This window comes from Colletotrichum aenigma (assembly GCF_013390185.1).
Source record: "Colletotrichum aenigma strain Cg56 chromosome Unknown KSG_Cg56_contig05, whole genome shotgun sequence".
Taxonomy (NCBI): Eukaryota; Fungi; Ascomycota; class Sordariomycetes; order Glomerellales; family Glomerellaceae; genus Colletotrichum; species Colletotrichum aenigma.
This window is the reverse complement of record NW_023500911.1, coordinates 3,779,629-3,798,016: the sequence shown is the minus strand read 5'-3', so window position 1 is coordinate 3,798,016 and position 18,388 is coordinate 3,779,629. Positions and strand designations below refer to the sequence as shown.

General features: G+C 58.1%; 7 protein-coding genes across 7 annotated transcripts; 2 read left to right on the top strand and 5 right to left on the bottom strand.

Moving 5' to 3' along the window:
* Nucleotides 1-704: 704 nt before the first annotated feature.
* On the top strand, nt 705-1,487 carry CGCA056_v008664 (uncharacterized protein; the record flags this gene model as incomplete). The annotated part of the gene is made up of 1 exon (XM_037323911.1): nt 705-1,487. The coding sequence occupies one exon, from the start codon at nt 705-707 to the stop codon at nt 1,485-1,487; it is 783 nt and encodes a 260-aa protein (XP_037177833.1).
* Nucleotides 1,488-2,171: 684 nt separating this feature from the next.
* On the bottom strand, nt 2,172-3,131 carry imqB (Nonribosomal peptide synthetase imqB; the record flags this gene model as incomplete). The annotated part of the gene is made up of 1 exon (XM_037323910.1): nt 2,172-3,131. One exon carries the CDS (start codon nt 3,129-3,131, stop codon nt 2,172-2,174), a length of 960 nt encoding a protein of 319 aa, XP_037177599.1.
* Nucleotides 3,132-3,859: 728 nt separating this feature from the next.
* CYP51G1 (Sterol 14-demethylase) lies at nt 3,860-5,574 on the bottom strand (the record flags this gene model as incomplete). Its single annotated transcript, XM_037323909.1, has 3 exons — nt 3,860-4,054; nt 4,148-5,162; nt 5,240-5,574. The coding sequence occupies 3 exons, from the start codon at nt 5,572-5,574 to the stop codon at nt 3,860-3,862; spliced, it is 1,545 nt and encodes a 514-aa protein (XP_037177731.1).
* A 2,080-nt stretch (nt 5,575-7,654) lies between these two features.
* On the bottom strand, nt 7,655-8,629 carry CGCA056_v008661 (uncharacterized protein; the record flags this gene model as incomplete). Its single annotated transcript, XM_037323908.1, has 1 exon — nt 7,655-8,629. One exon carries the CDS (start codon nt 8,627-8,629, stop codon nt 7,655-7,657), a length of 975 nt encoding a protein of 324 aa, XP_037177845.1.
* An 815-nt stretch (nt 8,630-9,444) lies between these two features.
* klpA (Kinesin-like protein klpA) lies at nt 9,445-12,685 on the bottom strand (the record flags this gene model as incomplete). The annotated part of the gene is made up of 4 exons (XM_037323907.1): nt 9,445-9,492; nt 9,546-11,212; nt 11,261-12,173; nt 12,230-12,685. The coding sequence occupies 4 exons, from the start codon at nt 12,683-12,685 to the stop codon at nt 9,445-9,447; spliced, it is 3,084 nt and encodes a 1,027-aa protein (XP_037177846.1).
* A 2,016-nt stretch (nt 12,686-14,701) lies between these two features.
* Nucleotides 14,702-15,752, top strand: vps66 (putative lysophosphatidic acid:oleoyl-CoA acyltransferase; the record flags this gene model as incomplete). The annotated part of the gene is made up of 2 exons (XM_037323906.1): nt 14,702-14,732; nt 14,797-15,752. 2 exons carry the CDS (start codon nt 14,702-14,704, stop codon nt 15,750-15,752), a joined length of 987 nt encoding a protein of 328 aa, XP_037178160.1.
* Nucleotides 15,753-16,285: 533 nt separating this feature from the next.
* Nucleotides 16,286-18,157, bottom strand: CGCA056_v008658 (putative dihydroxy-acid dehydratase; the record flags this gene model as incomplete). Its single annotated transcript, XM_037323905.1, has 2 exons — nt 16,286-18,017; nt 18,081-18,157. The coding sequence occupies 2 exons, from the start codon at nt 18,155-18,157 to the stop codon at nt 16,286-16,288; spliced, it is 1,809 nt and encodes a 602-aa protein (XP_037178462.1).
* Nucleotides 18,158-18,388: the final 231 nt, after the last annotated feature.

The window sequence follows — 18,388 nt, the reverse complement described above, 5'->3', positions numbered from 1 at the left end:
TAATATATTTTTATACTATTTAAAACTATATAAACTATCTGTTAAGTAGATATATAAAATTACATAATAAGCTTTTATCTTTATTCTTTAATAAATATTATTTTAAGCTTTTATAAAAATAGAATAAACTCTTTATTAATTAATTAGTACAGAAATAAAATAATTAACTAAATTAGTGATATCTTTATTAATAAATTAACTACTATATAAGTATTAGATATATATTTTATATCTCTATTATATAGTTATATATTTAAATACTACTATAACTATAATAATTAATAATAATTAAAGTATTAGGAATAGATTTAGCGCGTTTATGTATAATATAGAAACATACGCGTTATAGTGCAAAATTAGCTTTTTCTCATGTTTTTGTATAAGCGGGGAAAAAAAGGGGGGGCGGACGCTATCAGTGCAACGGACTGTAGCAGAAGGATCCAGGCAGACGACGGTGGACCCCCTTTTTCATCTTCATCTTCACCTTCCTCCCATCTCATCCCACGATGACTGTCAATCACAGGCCAAGAACTCGAACAAATTGATCGAGAGAGTTCTTCTATATGGTAAGTCCCTCTTTTGTGTATCATTACCATCCGGCGACTGACAATATGTCCAGGTCGTCAGCCACCTGAACGCCTCAATTCCCAAGCTCGTGTCATCAATCTAAGCTCATCGGGACCTGGCCGTCTACCACTCATCCCATGGCCAACATCTTCCGCCAGGCCACCTCGTGGCTCTATACCGGCCTCGCCGTCTCCATCCTTGGGTCATGGTCCCTCATGATCCTCGTCTGCGTCGCCATGACCGCTCTCAGCCAAGACCCGGGTCTCCTCCAGCTCATCGCCCTCCCCTCCCTCCTCACCTTCCTCGTCGCCAAGCTCATCGTCGCCGCCTCGACCCCAACTCGCGCACCAACCCCACACACACAGCGATCGTCCCAAGGCAACCTCGCCACTTGGCTCGCAACAGCTGACAACGGCTCCCCCCACGGCGCCCTCGTCCTCCTCCTCTTCTCCATAACCTGGATCCTCCACCTCGCGCGGATCCTCTTCATGCTCTGCCTGCTCGTCCTCTTCGGCGGGCTCTTCCTCTTCGCCTCGACCCTCGACGCCGACGACAAGGAGGACACAGCGGCCGGCGGCAAGGGCTTCTTCCACGACGACGAGTCGCGGCAGAACTTCACCACCGCGCTGGTCGAGTTCGAGGAGAAGATCGGCTTCACGTTCGGCGACTCGCTCGAGGACAGTCCCTGGCTCATCTTCCAGGTTGTCTCTGTGACGTGGGCGATGTTCAGTCTGTTGATGATGTACGTTGTCGGGTACGGGTTCGCGGCGCTGCGGAAGGTGTTGACGACGCCGCTGGAGGCGTGGGCGAGGGGGGAGGCGCCGGCGAGGAATGGGGGTGTGCAGGGTGCTGTTCCGGGAGCGGTTGTTGTTGAGAAGGAGAGGGTTGTGGTGGCGACGGGGGTGGAGGGCGCGAACTGAACGGACGAGTGGGCAGCTGTGTGGCTTATTTGCTTCGAAAGGTTGAAGCTAGGTCCTAAATTCAAGCAAACGATCATTCTGCATCCTCCCGTCGCCGAGCCGGAGCAGTGAGAAGCCCGGGCCATAGGACGGCACTCGACCTCCGGGTGGGTGGGTCCACTCCGGCGCCTGCCCGATTCGCCTCTGTGAAGCAAACAGGCAGGAGCGCCCAGTTGGCGACTCCCCCTTTCAGCAAGAACGACTGCCTTCCCGCGTCCGCCTCCCTATCATCGTTCCTGCCATCGTCCTCACCATCACAAATGAAAGCGCGTTCGTGGTGCAGTGGTTTAGCATTCTGGCCTCCCACTCTCTCAGAGAATGAAAGCCAGGGACCTGGGTTCGAACCCCGGCGGACGCAACCTTTTGCTGTCACCTGTCTTTTTATTGCTTTGAAGCACCTGCCACCTTTTTACTACAGTCAGAAGTCACTCGCGAGGGCCATCGCAACAACGGGCGTCATTAAGAAGAGGTCTTAAGCATAAGCAAGATGCGTTCCTCTACGTAAGCTTCCAGTGTGATGTCGTCTATGGTTCCGTGTGCCCGACACCGTATGCAGTCTATCCAAAATTACCCAACCATGCGCCTGTATTACGACCTCAAATTCATCATAAACCCCAACCTTCCAACCATTTCCGCCTCTCACAATCATCCCTCCAAGTACCGACAGGCCTCTGCCACCCTCTCCGTAATCTCATCAACATACCCCCACGCAAACATATCAAAGTGGTTCCCCTTCGTCACAAACGTCTTCTCAACATACCCAGGACAGTACCCATCCCACCCCAGCTTCGCATCCCCGCGATACACATCCACAGGACTGATCCCCTCCCCAGGCATCGGCACACAATCCGACGCCCGCACAAGCACGCCCCGCGGCGGCCGATCCCACACGACCTCGGCCGTCTCCTTCTCCGCCCTGCTCCCGTAAAACGACTTCTCCACATCCTTCCCTTCCTCGCTCACCTCGTAGTCCACCCCGTTGCGGAACGCCGCCCCGCACCGCGGCATCTTCCACACCTTCACCATCCCGCCCGCCAGCTTCATCGCCCGCCGCGCCAGCTTCAGGTTCTTGTGCTCCGGCACCTCCGTCTCGATCCACGTCCCAATCTTCACCTCCGAGCCCACCGGCCAGACGGGGCACACGCTGTCAATCATCACCAGCCCCACAATCTCGACCTCGTCCCCGCCGTCTCCCGCCCCCTCGTCCACGCCGCCCTCGTTCTTCCCCGTGACCAGCAGCCGCGCAATCTCCAACGACAAAAGCCCGCCCAGGCTCCATCCTCCTAACAGGATCTTCCACCGCCGCCGCCCGTCTTTCGTCAGCGTGCACGGCGCCATGGGCGGGTACTCCGCCCCCGCGACGGTGTTGCGGATCATGCGCAGGTACGCGCGCGCCATCTCGGGCACGCCGCCGGGCCACTCCGTTCCGGAGGTGAAGCGCGGGTTCGCGATGCCGAAGACGGCGCGGTCGAGCGGGGAGAGGCAGTGGTAGGCGAAGGTGGTGCCGCCGCCGTCGTGGAGGAGGAAGAGCGGTGTCGCGGCCCGGCCGCGCGGCGGGGCGGGCTGGACGACTTCGCATTCTTTGGGGTACGTTACGACGACCATCGTGGGTGGTTGTGAAGGGAAATTTGCCTGGTGAGTGTGGCGAAGAGGAGATGTCCGGATGATGATGCCTCCACCAGCTCCCTTCGTCGGAGTTGCGGGCCGGACGTTGCTCACTGAGCTGGGCTTGAGGTCCGAATCCGATGGAGATGAACAAAGACGCCGATGCTGGGCTCCTCGTCTATGATCCAACTTTTTCCGCAGGTCTAGAGAAGCTTCGCGCCTTCCGCAGTAAGTCAAATGAGAGAAGATGAACGCAAGAGCAGGAGTGAAGTTGGGGGCAAACACCGGAGATGGGGGATGGAAGTCCAGATCTGAGCAGACGGAGCTGAGTTGAGATGAATGAGATTGCGCAGTGACGTGCCGGTGCGAAGCGACCGCCCAATGCGCCCAGCCAATCACAGTGTTCGGGTCAGGGTGGCGGGGCGTCCTCCGCTTCGGCGTTCGGTGGTCCAGACTTTCGGTGGTGGCATCTACAACTCATTTCGGACATTCATATGTTGGTCACATCTTCGCCGAACGAGTGGCCGGGAAACGAAAAGAAACCATTCACACAAATCATCCTCATCATTCATGATGCTGAAATAAGGAAACTGGTACTTTACATCAAGTCTTCCGAACAGGCCTCTCACGGTAAGAAACATATGCAATGACATGACACGCCCACAGACGTCTTCAAAACGAGACATGTTCTCTTCCTACCCAATCTTCCTATCTCACCCCAAACACCCTCACGCCTTTGCCCACCGCGTCCTCTCGGTATACTTCAGGTACAGGTTGTTCCTCGGCTTCGACGCAGAGTGCGTGTTGCGGTCCACCGAGTCCTCCGGCACCTTGTCCATTCTCTTGCCGTCCGCGTCGCACAGGTGGTAGTCAAACTTGGCCACGAAAATCGCCGTCGCCACGAACGTCTCCAGCTTGGCAAACTGTCGCAGCGCATCTCGTTAGCAAGCCTCATCTCCAACGAACCAAGACATCCCCAAAAAGCAAAAACAAAAAGAAGGAAAAGGAAAACTCACCCTCATCCCCAAACACGGATGCCGCCCGCTCCCCCATCCGTTAAACGCCCTCGGATCCCTCTTGTCCTCCTCCCGCGGCGGCAAAAACCTCCCGGGGTCCCACCTCAACGGCTCCGGGAAGAACTTCTCACTCATATGCGTGTCATCAAAATGATACACCGCGAACGCGTCCGCCGGGACCACCTCCCCCGAGTCCCCGATCGGAATATCCTTCCCGGTCCCGTTATACCGGAACCCGCACCCCGTAATCGTGTGCCGAATCGTCTCCTTCAGCCCCAAATCCACCATCGGGAACTCCGCCTCCCAGTCCTCCACCTCAAACCTGCCAAACACCTCCTCCGGCGTCTCCTTCTCGCTGCGCCGGTGCTTCGCAATCACAGAGTCCACCTCCGCCTGCACGCGCCCATACCACTCCTCGTTCGCGCCCAAAAAGCACAGCAAATAAGCCGCGTTGATCCCGCTGTTAATTAACCCCGCAAACAGCGCGCCAACAATAAACGCCACCATCTCGACCGTCGTGTACCCCTCGTCCGTCAGGTACTGCAGCGCATCGCTCCCGTCCACGCCGCGCGCCTTGCGCTCCTTGATCACCCGCTCCAGGATCATGTACATCTGCGCACCCGAGTACACGCGCCGGAAGTGCCCGATGGTCGGCATCCAGGGGAACATGACCTTCGTGGCGGTGCTGGCCGCGTCGATGCCCTCGAAGATGCGCAGCGTCTTGACGAGCAGCGCGTCGTCCTCGGCGATCTCGTCGCAGCCCACCATGCGCATCGTCAGCTGGAACACGAGGCGGTACATGTCTTCGAACGGGTCGCTGATCTTGGAGGGGCGGCCGGCGAGGCGTTCGGTCGTGTCGTGCGTGTCGCGGACGAGGAGGTGGAGTCGTTTGCAGAGCTGCTCTTTGCGAAGGAGGCGGACGATGAGGCGGTTGAACTTGGCTGCGAAGTCCTCCTCGACGGATTGGTCGGGGGATACCTCGATCTTGGGCGTCGCGTTGAAGAGGGCGCCATACCTAACATCCCAATCGTCAGTCCCATCCACTTTCTTTCCTCCTTGACCAAACCATGTAATCGGGAAAGAGAAACTCACCCCTTCGTAAAATCCAACTCCCGACTCTCAAAGAACAGATTCCGCCCCGGCTCCCCCGACAACCCCACAATCCTCATCTTGCCAAAATAAAAGCTCCAGTTCCCCGACCGCCCGAACCGCCGGCCCTCCGTCAGGAAGTTCCCCCGGTCCGTGAAGAACCGCGGCGCCCCCAGCACGGGGTACCCCTTGAACAGCTTCGGCGCGTTGCGCGGGAACGACGGCCGGTACGCGAGGAAGCCCACCGCGTAGGCGACCCCCGTGAGGAGGAGCACCCAGATGCTCGTCGGCCAGTTCTGCGGGTGCAGAGCCGTCGAGAGGAGCGTCGAGACCGACATCGTGGTCTGTCTGTGCCTTTCTTTCGTCTCAAAGTGGACTATGGAGGGGGGAAGAGGTTCGTCTTGTGATGGCTCAAGTCGCGCTCTACCCGAAGCTTTTCCTCTGCTCGAGGGTTGAAGAAGGAAGGGGGAAGGGGTAGACGAGGTGGGAGAGCAACTTGGTAAAGTATGTCTACAACGTGGGATAGCGTCAGTATGATACAAGGCCGGCGCCCGCCACTCGAACCGACTAATGAAGACAGTCCAGCGCCGTCAACCACTTCAAACGCCGCGCTAGTAGACGACAGAGAAGGCAGAAAGGGCACAGGCAGACACAGAAACAACAGCTCTGCCTTTTTGCCCGTCCGTCCCCCTCACTTCACGGGCCATCCAGGACGGGGTCCCCTAGTCCAATCCCCAAACTTCGTCTGGACGCCTTGCAAGGATACCTCCTCCCCGGGGCGAATCCAAACGAACGACCCCGCCAGAATGGATGACGATTCCGAATACGACTGGTGCCCTTTCATGGTTCAAGACATCAGTGCAACCCCCTGCTACTCTACGCAGTGTGTCCTCACCGCAGCGAAACGCATCAGCAGTCCAATCATGGGCTAGACAATTTCAAGCAGGACCCAACCAGGACCTCCATATTCCCCTCCTGTCACTAGCAGCAGCAGAACCATTCCAGCAAGGGCACAAAAGACCCAAAACGAAGAAAGAGAAGAGGATGGTGGTCGGCGCCGGTGGGGATCCAAACCGCTGGATCTGCCGCTAGCGACGAGACGGTGCGCGGCAGATGGAGGAGCCGAGCGTGGAAACTCTGAACATGAACAAGGATGTCTCCCCCACCGAAACGGTTTAGCCGCTTCAATGCTTGCTTTGCTCTGCCTTTCCATCGATTGTCTGCCTCTGCGATCTCGTCCAGCCGAACGAACCTCCTCCCGTTTGCCTATCAGATAGCTTCGCGATGCCGTGCAGCCGTCACCACGCAAACCTGACAGTGACAAGACACCCTCACCCCCGTGCTTGCGGTCTGAACGGGATATAGCAACCGAGTGCAACATATAATATGGCTAGCTCACATCAGACAGCCATTGGGCGGCGGGAGTGGGCAACAAGCTTCCCTCCGGCGCCGTTGATCATGCTTGTCTTGGATTATGTGGGGTTACGAAAGTGCCCTTTCTCGTTCAGCTCGCAACGTTCGCATATCCCGCATTCCCAATAGCCGCCAAGCCCAATGTTTCCTGCAAAGCGTGACTATTTGACTGTCCCACAGGCAATTGAATACAAGAAATGACCTTCGCGAGCTTCGCATTGTGATCTCAGTTCCTGTTGCGTCATGAGACATGCATACGAAAAAAGTCGTTCCCCTCGCAACATTCGCATCCCGCATCCCGCATCCCGCATCCCACATGCCCAACGCCATTCAAGCCAAGCCGTTTCTTTTCCGCAAGACAGACTAGAAACATAATGTTAGTCTGAGTTTTGCATCTGCCTATGCCGGACAGATAAACGGCCCCGATGCCGACCTACCTCTCCCAACTGACCTCCTCTCCTCTACACGCCTTCGTGGACTGTATCTCCATATCCAAAGAATCCCACAAAAGACCTCGTTTCCCTTCAATTCAAATCGCGATGCAGCAGTGGAGTCGCAAATCCCTCCTCCCCAGTCCCCCACTGATATATGCACCTCTGGACCACCTCGAGAACGCTCACATGCGTCTCCGCGCGGTGTCCTCGGGGCGCGGGCATTGAGAAAACCGGATCCCGCATCTCTGCAATATGCAGCCGGCAGAAGAAGTCACACAATCATACAGAGGGAAAAAAAAAAAAAGACTTGGCAAAGGAGTTGGTTCACTTCACATTGCATGTCTCACCCAACCCCCGCAAGCCACTTCGTCAGCGGGACTGCAGTGTACATACTCACATATCAAACACCACCACCACAACCACGTTCGCCAAGCACAAATTTAAGAAACCCGCGTGTATAAACCTATCCAACGTACGCCATACTCAAATATGCATGGACCATAAGGGTATCGCCTAACGATGCATCCTCCCCTCCGCTCATCCCCAAAGGCGCGTCGCTCATACGCCACCTTTAAACGGCCTGCCAGTCCATCGCGTCAACCATCCAGTCAAACGCATCCTCGCCATCCTCCTCTGTATCCATAACCTCATCCGCCCAGCTCATCCTACTCTGCAACACCTCCACCCACCTGTCCGCAATCACATACCCCTTATCCAGCCCCTCAAACACCGCATTGAAAATCAGCGTCAGATCAAAACTCTCCAACGGCGCCGTCGCCGCCCGCCTCTTACGCGCGCCCAGCGTGCTCTCGTCCTCCGCGTGCTTCCACCAGTTCCGCAACGTCTTCGCCCTCGACAGCTGGAACAGCACGTCGCCCGTCCCCAGCACCTCGTGCAGCGGGTTCTCCTCCTTCTGCAGCGACAAGATCACGTTCTCGTGGAAGCTGTGCTTCGTCGAGAAGTCCGCCCCTCTGCCATTCTTGCTGCTGCTGCTGCTGCGCCCCCACGTCGAGGTCGTCTCCGGCGACACGCCAATCTCAAACACCCCCATCAGGTGCACGAGCGCCCTCTCCAGCAGCATGTAGTACTCGTAAAAGTCAAGCTTGAACATCATCTCCGCCTCGGCCCGCCCCTTCTCGTCCGCGAACTTCACCGTCGCCTTGTCGTACCCCTCGCTCAGGAACGGCTTCTTCCACTGCATCCGCCGCACAATCTGCTCGTAGCGCTTGAGCTCTCTGTGTGCCTGTGCAGCGTCCGCCGCGGGGTCGCTGCTCTTGTACGCCGCCGTCGTGGCCTTCGCCTTCGTCGTCGCTGCGGGAGTCGTAGACGTAAACCCCGAGGTGCTCATCGGCGGGGTGGGAATGCTATTCACCGCGGAGCGGGCCTCGGCGGAGATGGTCGGAGAGGGCTGCCGTGTTGCTACGGGGTTGGCCGTCGAGCTCGTCGGGGCCTTCGCCTTTGAGGTCGAGGGACGGCCAAGGCTCGTGGACTTTCCCTCGGACGCCCACATGGAGCTCGACAGGCCCTTTCTCTGCTGGCGCATCATTATGGCGGCTGGGAAGCTGTGTCCTTGGCTAGCAGCCCGATCCACCTTTAGATATCCTATTTCGAAGTCGGCGGCCCGCTCGGGTCTGCTTCGAGTGCAGAGTGTAGTCTCGTGAGGTCGTTCCGTTCGTCGTCAGGAAGCTGTCGATTGCGGTCTGTCGAGACCTTTCGTTTGTTCGGTTCGTTGTCGGGCCTACCCCTACAATCTGCTGCAGCGATGTCGAAAAATGAATGTGATGATGTTTTCGTGCAAAACGAGACACAAAGAATAGAATGCAAGCTCCCTTGCCACCAGTACCAGTCCTTTGTTGATCCAATTGCTCGGCCGGCGAAACGCTTAAAGGAGTGGTTGTGGAGTGGTGAGGGTGGGGGATGATGCCATCCACCGCCTTGCACCGAGGTCTTCAGCGTTTGTTGGAAGGCCCCCCGCCTGGAAACAGCCTGGTGGGGGCTGGCTGCGCCTTGTTTCCGTGTGCCAGGGCAGCGTCCGTGTGGCCCGGGGCCGGCCGCGGGGTGACGCAGGTCTAGGGCAGTTTAGCGCCCGCTGACAGAAGGGGGCCCCCCAAGACATGACCCATGCTTGGCCATGGCCAGAACACATCAATCACAGCCTCACAACGACAACTTCAAATGACTGCCTGAACAACCTTCGTGCTGTATTGACTGTGTGTAGAAATCGTACTTGTACGTATTTCTAGGATATACAAACTCAAACTCGACAATGCCCCATCTGCAGCGCAAAATTCCTCCAACGCCTGTCGCCGTGTCACTGTGTCACTCATCCAAGAACGCCTCCATAGCCAGCCCTCTGGCCTTTTAAACCTTCTTCGTCGCCTTCGCCGTACCAATGTGGGTATTATGAACCTGCGCCTGGTTAGTCTCGTGTTCTTCTGAAATTGGTTCTGCATCCCGCTTACCTTCGTAGCAAATCTCAAACTCGTCAACGTCTCCTTGAGGTGAGTCTCCAAGGGACTAACCATCACAAACATGAGCGTCTTGCTGTTGCCCCCGAGGGAATACTGCAGCAAGTGCGTCAGCTTGGAGTTGCGGTACGGAATGTGTCCGCTCCCCCTGCCGAGCGCTTCAATAACATCACCAAGGCATGACAAGGACTTGTTGATGTTCTGTGTCTCCTTCATCCTGTCGCCTTCGACCTGCGAGTGCTTCAGACGCTCCGAACCAGCCAGGTCCACCAAGTTGAGGGTGCCCTCGCAACGCTCTCCCGTTGCCGAGTTGAAGCCCACCAGCTTGAGGATGAAGACACTGTGCGAACGGGACGACCGCTCGTTAGCCTTGGTTGCCGCCACCGATCGGTTCTTCTGGGCCTCGTCGAGCATCATCTCAACCGTGTCCGCAGAGTCCAGCGACACCGACTTGCAGTTGACGACCGTCGTCTGCTTGCGCACGTCGTCGTGGCGGATCTCGAGCTTGCGCCCCTTGCCCTCGGTGAGCAAGTCGTTGAGCTCTTCGTTGTACACCTCAATGAAGGATCCCTCCATCTTGTATGTCCACGACTTCTCCTTGAGCTTGTTGACCGTGTCGTAGATCATGTGTGTCGCGCGAGGAATCATACCGTCTTGAGACGACATGGTGTGGGTCTTTCCGGAACCTGTTTGACCGTAGCAGAAGATGCACACGTTGTATCCGTCGAGCGCGCTCTGCACCAGTTGAGAAATCTCGTCAAACACGTCCTGGTTCTGCGCCTTGGGGTCGAAGACGCGGTCGAACTCAAAGTTGTAGTTCTTTCTGGTAGCCTTGCCGGTAATGCTGTTCATCTCCTCGGGTCCCGCGAGGGCGATCTCGGCCGAGGTCTTGTCGTCGGGGTACGCAACCTGCGCCGGCGCACCCTCCGCAGCGCTGAGAACGGGGCGGACTCTGCACATAACACGGATGTTGCCCTTGAGCTCCTGGTACTTGTTGAAGAGGATGCGGCGCTCCGTCTCCTCCTTAATGAGCTTCTCCTTGGCAAACTCCGCTTGCTCAAGAGCCTCCTGCAGCCTCGCCTCCATTTGCGTGTAAGAGTCGGATTGCGCCTTGCTGTCGGACTGGAGGTAGTCGACTTGTCCGGTGAGGGAGTTGATTCTGCCCTGTAGTTGGTGAGTAGAGGACGAGAGCTCGGTGATGGTGGCCTCGAGCCCCTTCTTCAAGCTCTGCTCGCGGTCCAAGTCGCCCTTTAGCCCCTCAATCACAGCTCGCATCTCTGACACCTCGCGGTCCTTCTTCTGCAGGTTGAGGTGGAGGTCCTGCTGTTCGTTTCCGAGTCGCATGCGAAGGTGCTCAATCTCCTTGCCCTGCTTGGCCCGCTCATCCTCAATCATGGTCTTGTAATGTCGCTCCAAGGCCGCCAACGCCTCACTCTGGCTCTTCTCCTGTCGTGCAACCTCATCTCTCAATTCCCGTCGGAGCTGCTCCACCTCATGGCGGCGCTTGCGAGCCTCATCCTCGAGCTCGTACTTGTGGCTGCGCTTCTCAGTCTCTGATTCAATCGTCAATTTAGAAACCTGCTCCCGCATGCTGTTAAGCTCCGAGTGCAGGCTCTCATTTCGGTCTGCGAACTTGTCTCGCTCGGTTTCCAGCTCGGATACTGCGACCGTCAGCCAACTTTCATCTCATCTCTCATCGATCGACTCACTTCTCTTCTTGTACATCTCAACTCTCTCATCCATCAACTCCTTGTCGGAAATCATGCTATTCATCGAGTCCTGCACCTTCTTAAACTGAGAGTCTAGCTCTCCCAAGCGTCCCTCGACATCCCATGCTGCGAATTGAGTTGTGTTAGAATCTTTGGTCAAGAACATGAGTTTACTAGGGGAGGGGCATCTGGCGGGGGATCTAGATTCTTTGATGGTGGACATAATCGCCTCTTCGAATACTTTCATGTCGGCTCTAACGCGCTTAGAGTCTGGCGAAGGCGTGGCTGGGTCAGTCATGCGACTGGCGTGCCTCTTCTTCGGCGACAGGTCTGGCGGTTTCATGGCGAGCTTGCGAGGGGAGCGCATGGTGACGTTGTCCATTTGCGCGGCGCCGCTCGCAGTCGTAGTCGCCGAGGTGACGCTGCTTTCTTGGCTGAAAACCACTTGATCTTCATCTTGGGCAGAATCCGAGCTGGTGTCGTCCTTGATGGACAGTGCACCGAACCGGCTGGTGAGAGATACTTCTCTGCGTGACGGGTGGTTCATCTGGGGTGCTGTAATGGCATGTCTTGACGTGTTGTGCGGAAATTCAAAATTGCGTTGAAAGTTCAGTTGACGAAATTGACTGGTCGTACCATGCTGTTGTGCCATTGGTCCATCACACTCATCCTCAATTCGATTGCCGATAGCTGTGCGAGGTCTTGCGGTGTTTGCGTTTCGGGAGCGCGGATGTCCGGAGACCGACTGTGCGTGAACCGACCGGCTATTGCCCAACGACGACTGCGAGCGTTCATGGCGCTGTCTGGTGCCGGGGCCGACGCTGGCGGAAAAGTTGCTGTTTTGGCCGTATCGTGAAGTCGTCGACGAGGTCGAGTTGTGACGCGCGAGGGCGTTGCTGGCGGGGTTTCTGAACTGCTAACGAGTCAGCATAGGCACAGGTCGGTTTTGTGACGAGCAGCCTGTGGTACAGAAAGCATGTCATCCCTGTCCCCGATGTCGTCTGTGATGTCCGTGATGCACGCCTCAGTAGTCGCCTGGTGCACCTCTGCATCAACCAACAGACGAACGCCCCGGGAGCTGCCGTTGTCGCTCTGGCTGCCGAGACATAGCTGGAAGCGGCCAGAGGTGGTGCGGAAGTAGGTCGGGCCAGGACCAGGTGGCAGCGGTTGAAATGGCTGAAGCTGTCGTCGAGAGTCGAGGCGGATCATGGTGAGCTGTCTCTCTTGGTGCAGGCCCGGATGATGGACGTCGGTGTGGTCCCAGTGCAGCGACAGGGCAAACAGCAATCCCGGCAGGGTAGACAACCGCGGGGCGACGCAGATGATGGTACGCAGGGCTCGTCGAGAGGCACGGTAAAGATGGACACAGATCCAGTGAGCAATGCGGAGGACGTCGACGTCGACGCTGGTTGCACACAGCTCCATCGCGACGTCCGAGCCGGCTCGGGGGGGATCATGTAAAGGACATTCGAAGGTTGACGAGGGTTCGCAGGGAGTAGGAGTAGCAAAGAGGGGGGAGGGGGGAAGACTTGAGCAAGGTGGGTTTGAAGGTTGGTTGGGAATGGGGGCGGGACAAGACGTGGACATGGACTTGGACGGGACGAGAGGGCAGAAGAAAAAAAAGAGAGAATGGACCCATTTCACTCCTGCGAGTGACGAGTCCAATCAATCGAGTGGTGTCACAGTGTGTGTGCACCTGTGGTGGTGGTGGTGGTGACTTACCGATGCGAGAGTCTGACCCCTCACCGAACCCGCTCTCGTGAGGCCAGAAGCACCAGCACCAGCAGCATTGTGGCCAGCCGCTGCTGCCGTTGAAGGGTGTGTTGAGTGTGCGGCGTCTCTGCCGGGGTATTCGCCAGCGCGCTGTGCGAGGGTCTTGCCGCGCTTCGGGTCCGAAATCTGGGCTGCAGCAAAAGAGCGGTCAGCGGGCTTTGATACACTTCGCTGGCAAGCACCTGCAGCACTGGAACAGCTGGAACAGGAAAATACCCACCTGGCTGCGGGACATGTCGCTTGAGGTCGACCAACGAGCCAACCTTGGCCGATGATGGCGGTGGAATCATGCTGCTATTGTTGTTCATCGTCCGACTGTTGTTTTGCGCATCGCTCATCTCTGAAAGGCCGCCCGAATGGATACTCGACGAGTGCGACATGCTCGTCCCCGGTCGGGGCAGCGCGCTGGGGGGTCGTATGACGGACGTTCGGAACTGGTGCTGCTGCATCGCCATCGGGGGTCAGCCAATTTTGTTTTTCCTGTCGTGAATGTCATCGCAGGAGGCGCAGAACGCACCGTATTCTCCGAGGAGTCCATGTTGACTGGCGGTGGTGGTGGTGTTGTCGTCGATGCGGCGGCGGGGCTTGTTGACAGACTCGACTGGGACGATTAATGTACGATAGGTACTGTGGGCGATCAGCCGCTGCTGGCGGTGGGAGACGGCGACGACGTCTTCTTCGTTGGTTCGTTATTGTTGCAGAGTTGAAGCTGCAAACATGCGAAATGGCAACTACAAATCGCGAAAAGTCCACAGCTATGATTGAATATGGGGAGGGGTGTGGATTTGAGTGCACCAGCTCGAGGTGCCAATCTGCTGTCTTTTTGCTGTGACGGCTTGTTTGCGCTTCCCGATTGGGGACTGTGGAGGCCCTCACAGGGGGCCGCCTGTTTACACTGGATTGTGACCGTCGTTGTCTGGGCGACGGAGTTGTGCAGGTTGTGCACCTTATGCAAGCTACATGCCTCACCAGGTGCTTTACCTAAGCTACTTAATCCCAGCCACCCAGGAACACCTTTCCAGGACAACCGCTTAGGTAAGGGACGTCGGTGCCACCCGCTCACTGAAGCTCCCTGTTCCTGCCTAAGGCCGACGCCCGTCCCGACTCAAAAGTCAGACCAGAATTTCTACCGTCACAAAGCGGGGCATCTCTCCAGATACGGAAAGCGGTCGCCAGAGCGGTCAGACCAGCAGCAGCTTTCTTTGCGCCGCCAAACGCCCAGCGCGAACAAGGTCGCAGTGTGGCCTTTTCACATGTCACGAAGACCAGCCTGTCGCACCATGACGTTGGAAAGCTCATTCGCCAGCTTCCGCCAGAGATTTGTGTCTTGACGCCCCCCCGCCGACGACGACAAGGAATCTGTCTGATCAAACAGGACACGAAGGCTGCCGTGCAGAGGCACGCGTATCACTGCTGTTGTTCTGTCGACGCCATTTTCCGCCCATCCCCTCTCGCAAGGCTATCCTTCATTGCTAGCCATCAATCCCGATATTGACGAAGCTCGACTCGGACCGCGACTCCCCCTCCCTCGGCAGCGCATCCCTTCACGAATCGCATTGCGGACGGAGCCACATGCCGCCGTGATCTACACCCCGAACCTCCCGCTTCCGGCCTCCTGCTCCGACTTACACGATCCTCGACCACATATCCCAAACCACAAACGCAGCCATGGAGAAGTTCAGCCAGTTCCGCGATAAAGGTTAGCACCTCCACGCATCCTCGCGACCATGTTTTTCGCCGTCGCTAACACACACCCAACTCAGGCTCCGGCATCTCGCCCTTCATCCCCGTCAAGACGCCGCTCTCCGCGCTCTCCTCCGTCTTCCACGCCTTCCTCTTCCTCATCCGCCTCCCGTTCTTCATCACCTACGTCGCGACCTACTTCCTCGTCCTCCACCACCTGCCCTTCCTGCCCGTCGCCGCCCGCAAGATCCTCCTCTGGGGCATGATGGGCATCCCGGGCATCTGGTGGGTCGACCTCCAGCTCGACGGCGTCCGCCGCGGCACCCTCGCCGAGCAGCCCCCGCAGCGCTTCCCCCACCCGGGCTCCGTCATCGCCGCAAACTTCACCTCCCCCATCGACGCAATCTACCTCGCCGCCATCTTCGACCCCATCTTCACCGTCTCCTACCCCAACACCCGCTCCGTCGAACGCATCTCCCTCCTCCGCGCCGTCCTCTACGCCCTCTCCCCCGTCCGCTTCGCCCCCCGCCAGGGCGCAAAGCTCACCGACCTCGCCGCCCTCCTCGAGCGCTACCCCGACCGCGTCGTCGCCGTCTTCCCCGAGGCCACCACCACAAACGGCAAGGGCGTCCTCCCCTTCACCCCGTCCCTCCTCGCCGCCAAGCCCGACGTCCACATCTTCCCCGTCAGCATCCGCTACACCCCCGCCGACGTCACCACCCCCGTTCCCGGCCGCTGGTTCAAGTTCCTCTGGGATCTTCTTTCTCGCCCGACCACCTGCATCCGCGTCCGCGTCGCCGAGAGCATCCTCAACTCCTCCGCCGCCCAGACCAATGGCGTGTCATCCTCCCACGACACCGGCTCCTCCGCGCAGCGACGTATGGGCGGCGAGCCTACGGGGCTTTCCGCCGAGGAGCAGCGCGTGCTCGACAAGGTCGCCGAGGCTCTGGCCAGACTGTGCCGAAACAAACGCGTGGGCCTGACGTTGAGAGACAAGGCCGCCTTCGTCGAAGCATGGAGCGGAAGGAAAAAGTGAAATCCCTCCGTCACCGCAGTAAACCCAATTACAACACACACAAAAAAGGATGTGCAGGAGAGGCGGCCAGCAGTGATTTAATGACAACTTGTTCGGGTATTTGCATGGCTAGGAGCCGGGGCTGCCTTGAATGCGCCATGTTTCGAAACCACCAACGCACTGGAGGGGGAAGAGATGAAGAAAAGCAGGTCATGAGCGGGCGCCCCGTCTTCTTACAGACGCGCGCCGCTCTGTAATGTCTACGTTTGTACGTTTTTGTTGGCGAGCTTCCATATACCACGATTCCAATTCTTTTCTTCGAGCGCTCTCAGAAATTTGCTCTACACCCCCACACTATACACACACTTCAGTGATGTACAACCACCAGACCACCAGAGACGAACCGTAAACAAAACTCCGATTTTGGACTACCTTTTCCGAAGCCGTACAAGTAAGATGGTATAACAAAGCGTAAATCTCTAGTGGTGGAAGACCGCCCCATTTGCTCCCCCCTGAACCAGACCCGTTCACTTCCCCCCTCTCTCTCTTCTTCTCTACTGCAGCTTGCCGTCCGTAACGCAGCCCGAGGACGCGTCGCTCACGAGCAGAGAGTACTTCTTTAGCGTGCCCTTGCTGTACTTCAGCGGCGGCGCCTTCCACTCCGCCCGTCTCCTCGCCATCTCCTCCTCGGACACATTCGTGTCGATCACGCGCGACTCCGCATCAATCGTAATCACATCCCCGTCCTGCACCAGCCCAATCGGCCCGCCCTCCATGGCCTCTGGCACAATGTGCCCGATCAGGAACCCGTGCGAGCCGCCGGAGAAGCGGCCGTCCGTCAGCAGCGCGACGTCCTTGCCCAGCCCGGCGCCCATGATGGCGGAGCTGGGCTTCAGCATCTCGGGCATGCCGGGGCCGCCCTTGGGGCCCTCGTAGCGGATGATGACGACCGTCTTCTCGCCCTTCTTGATGTCGTTGCGCTCCAGCGACGCGATGAAGTCGTCCTCGTCGTCGTACACGCGCGCCTTGCCCTCGAAGCGCAGGCCCTCCTTGCCCGTGATCTTGCCGACGGAGCCGCCGGGTGCGAGCTGCCCGCGCAGAATCTGGATGTGGCCCGTGGGCTTGATGGGGTTGCTGAAGGGCCGGATGATCTGCTGGCTGTCCGGGAAGCCCTTGACGTTCTCGACGTTCTCCTTCATCGTCTTGCCGGTGACGGTGATGCCCGAGCCGTCGATGAGGCCCTCCTTGAGGAGGAACTGGAGCAGGCCGGGGGTGCCGCCGATGTCGTGCATGTCGGCCATGACGTACTTGCCCGAGGGCTTGAGGTCGGCGAGGAAGGGGGTGCGGTCGGAGACGGCCTGGAAGTCGTCGACAGTAAGCTTGATGCCGACGGAGTCAGCAATAGCAAGCAGATGCAGGACGGCGTTGGTGCTGCCACCAAGAATGTTGACGACGACCATGGCGTTCTCGAAGGCCTGGCGGGTCATGATGTCGCGGGGGCGGATGTCCTCCTTCAGGATGTTGCGGACGGCGGCGCCAATGGTCTCGCACTCGGCCTTCTTGGCGGGGTGCTCGGCGGGGCTGCTCGACGACCCGGGCATGGTCAGGCCGAGGGTCTCGATGGCGGTGGCCATGGTGTTTGCGGTGTACATGCCGCCGCAGGCGCCGCTGCCGGGGCACGCGTTGCGGATGATGTCGAAGCGTTGCTCCTCCGTGATCTCGCCGGTGATGTACTGGCCGTAGGCCTGGAAGGCGGAGACGATGTCGATGGACTCGCCGGCCTTGCTGCAGCCGGGCTGGATGGTGCCGCCGTAGACCATGATGGAGGGGCGGTTGACGCGGCCCATGGCGATGGCGACGCCGGGCATGTTCTTGTCGCAGCCGGGGAGGGAGATGTTGCCGTCGTACCACTGGCCGTTCATGACCGTCTCGATGGAGTCGGCGATGATCTCGCGCGACTGCAGCGAGTAGCGCATGCCCTTGGTGCCCATGGAGATGCCGTCCGAGACGCCGATGGTGTTGAACTGGTAGGGGATCAGGCCGGCCTTGCGGACGGAGTCGCGGACGAGGTTGGACAGGTCGAGCAGGTGCATGTTGCAGGGGTTGCCCTCATACCAGACGGAGGAGATTCCGACCTGGGCCTTGTTCATGTCGTCCTCCGTCAGGCCGGTGGCGTAGAGCATGGCCTGGGAGGCGCCCTGGGACTTGGGCTGGGTGATTGTCGCCGAGACCTTGTTCAACTTGCTGTCGTCGGCGCGACGGGCGGCGGTGGAGGAGAGGAGGCGGCTGGTCCGGGGGGAGTCATTGTCAGCGATTGGGTCTTGTTACAGGGTCAATTGGGTAGCATACGCATGGCTGCTCGCGAAAGAATGCCTCGTCGCAGCTCTGAGAGCTGTCGATCGGCGGGCGATGCACCGGGAGAGCATTGCGTCGAAAAGGGACCGCCGGCCCAATATTCAAGCGAATGCGGAGGAGGAGGGGCGGAGAGGGGAAGAAAAGAGTTGTAAGTCGTGTCGATTGAAGTAAGTCAGGCCTCAATTCATTGCCCGTCCTCTCGACTCGGGATCTTTTTATGGTGGTGTGAGGGTGAGGAGTTGAGTCACGGAAAGGCTGGTGCGGTGTAGAGAAAGACCTGAGATCACAGGGACAGTCACAGG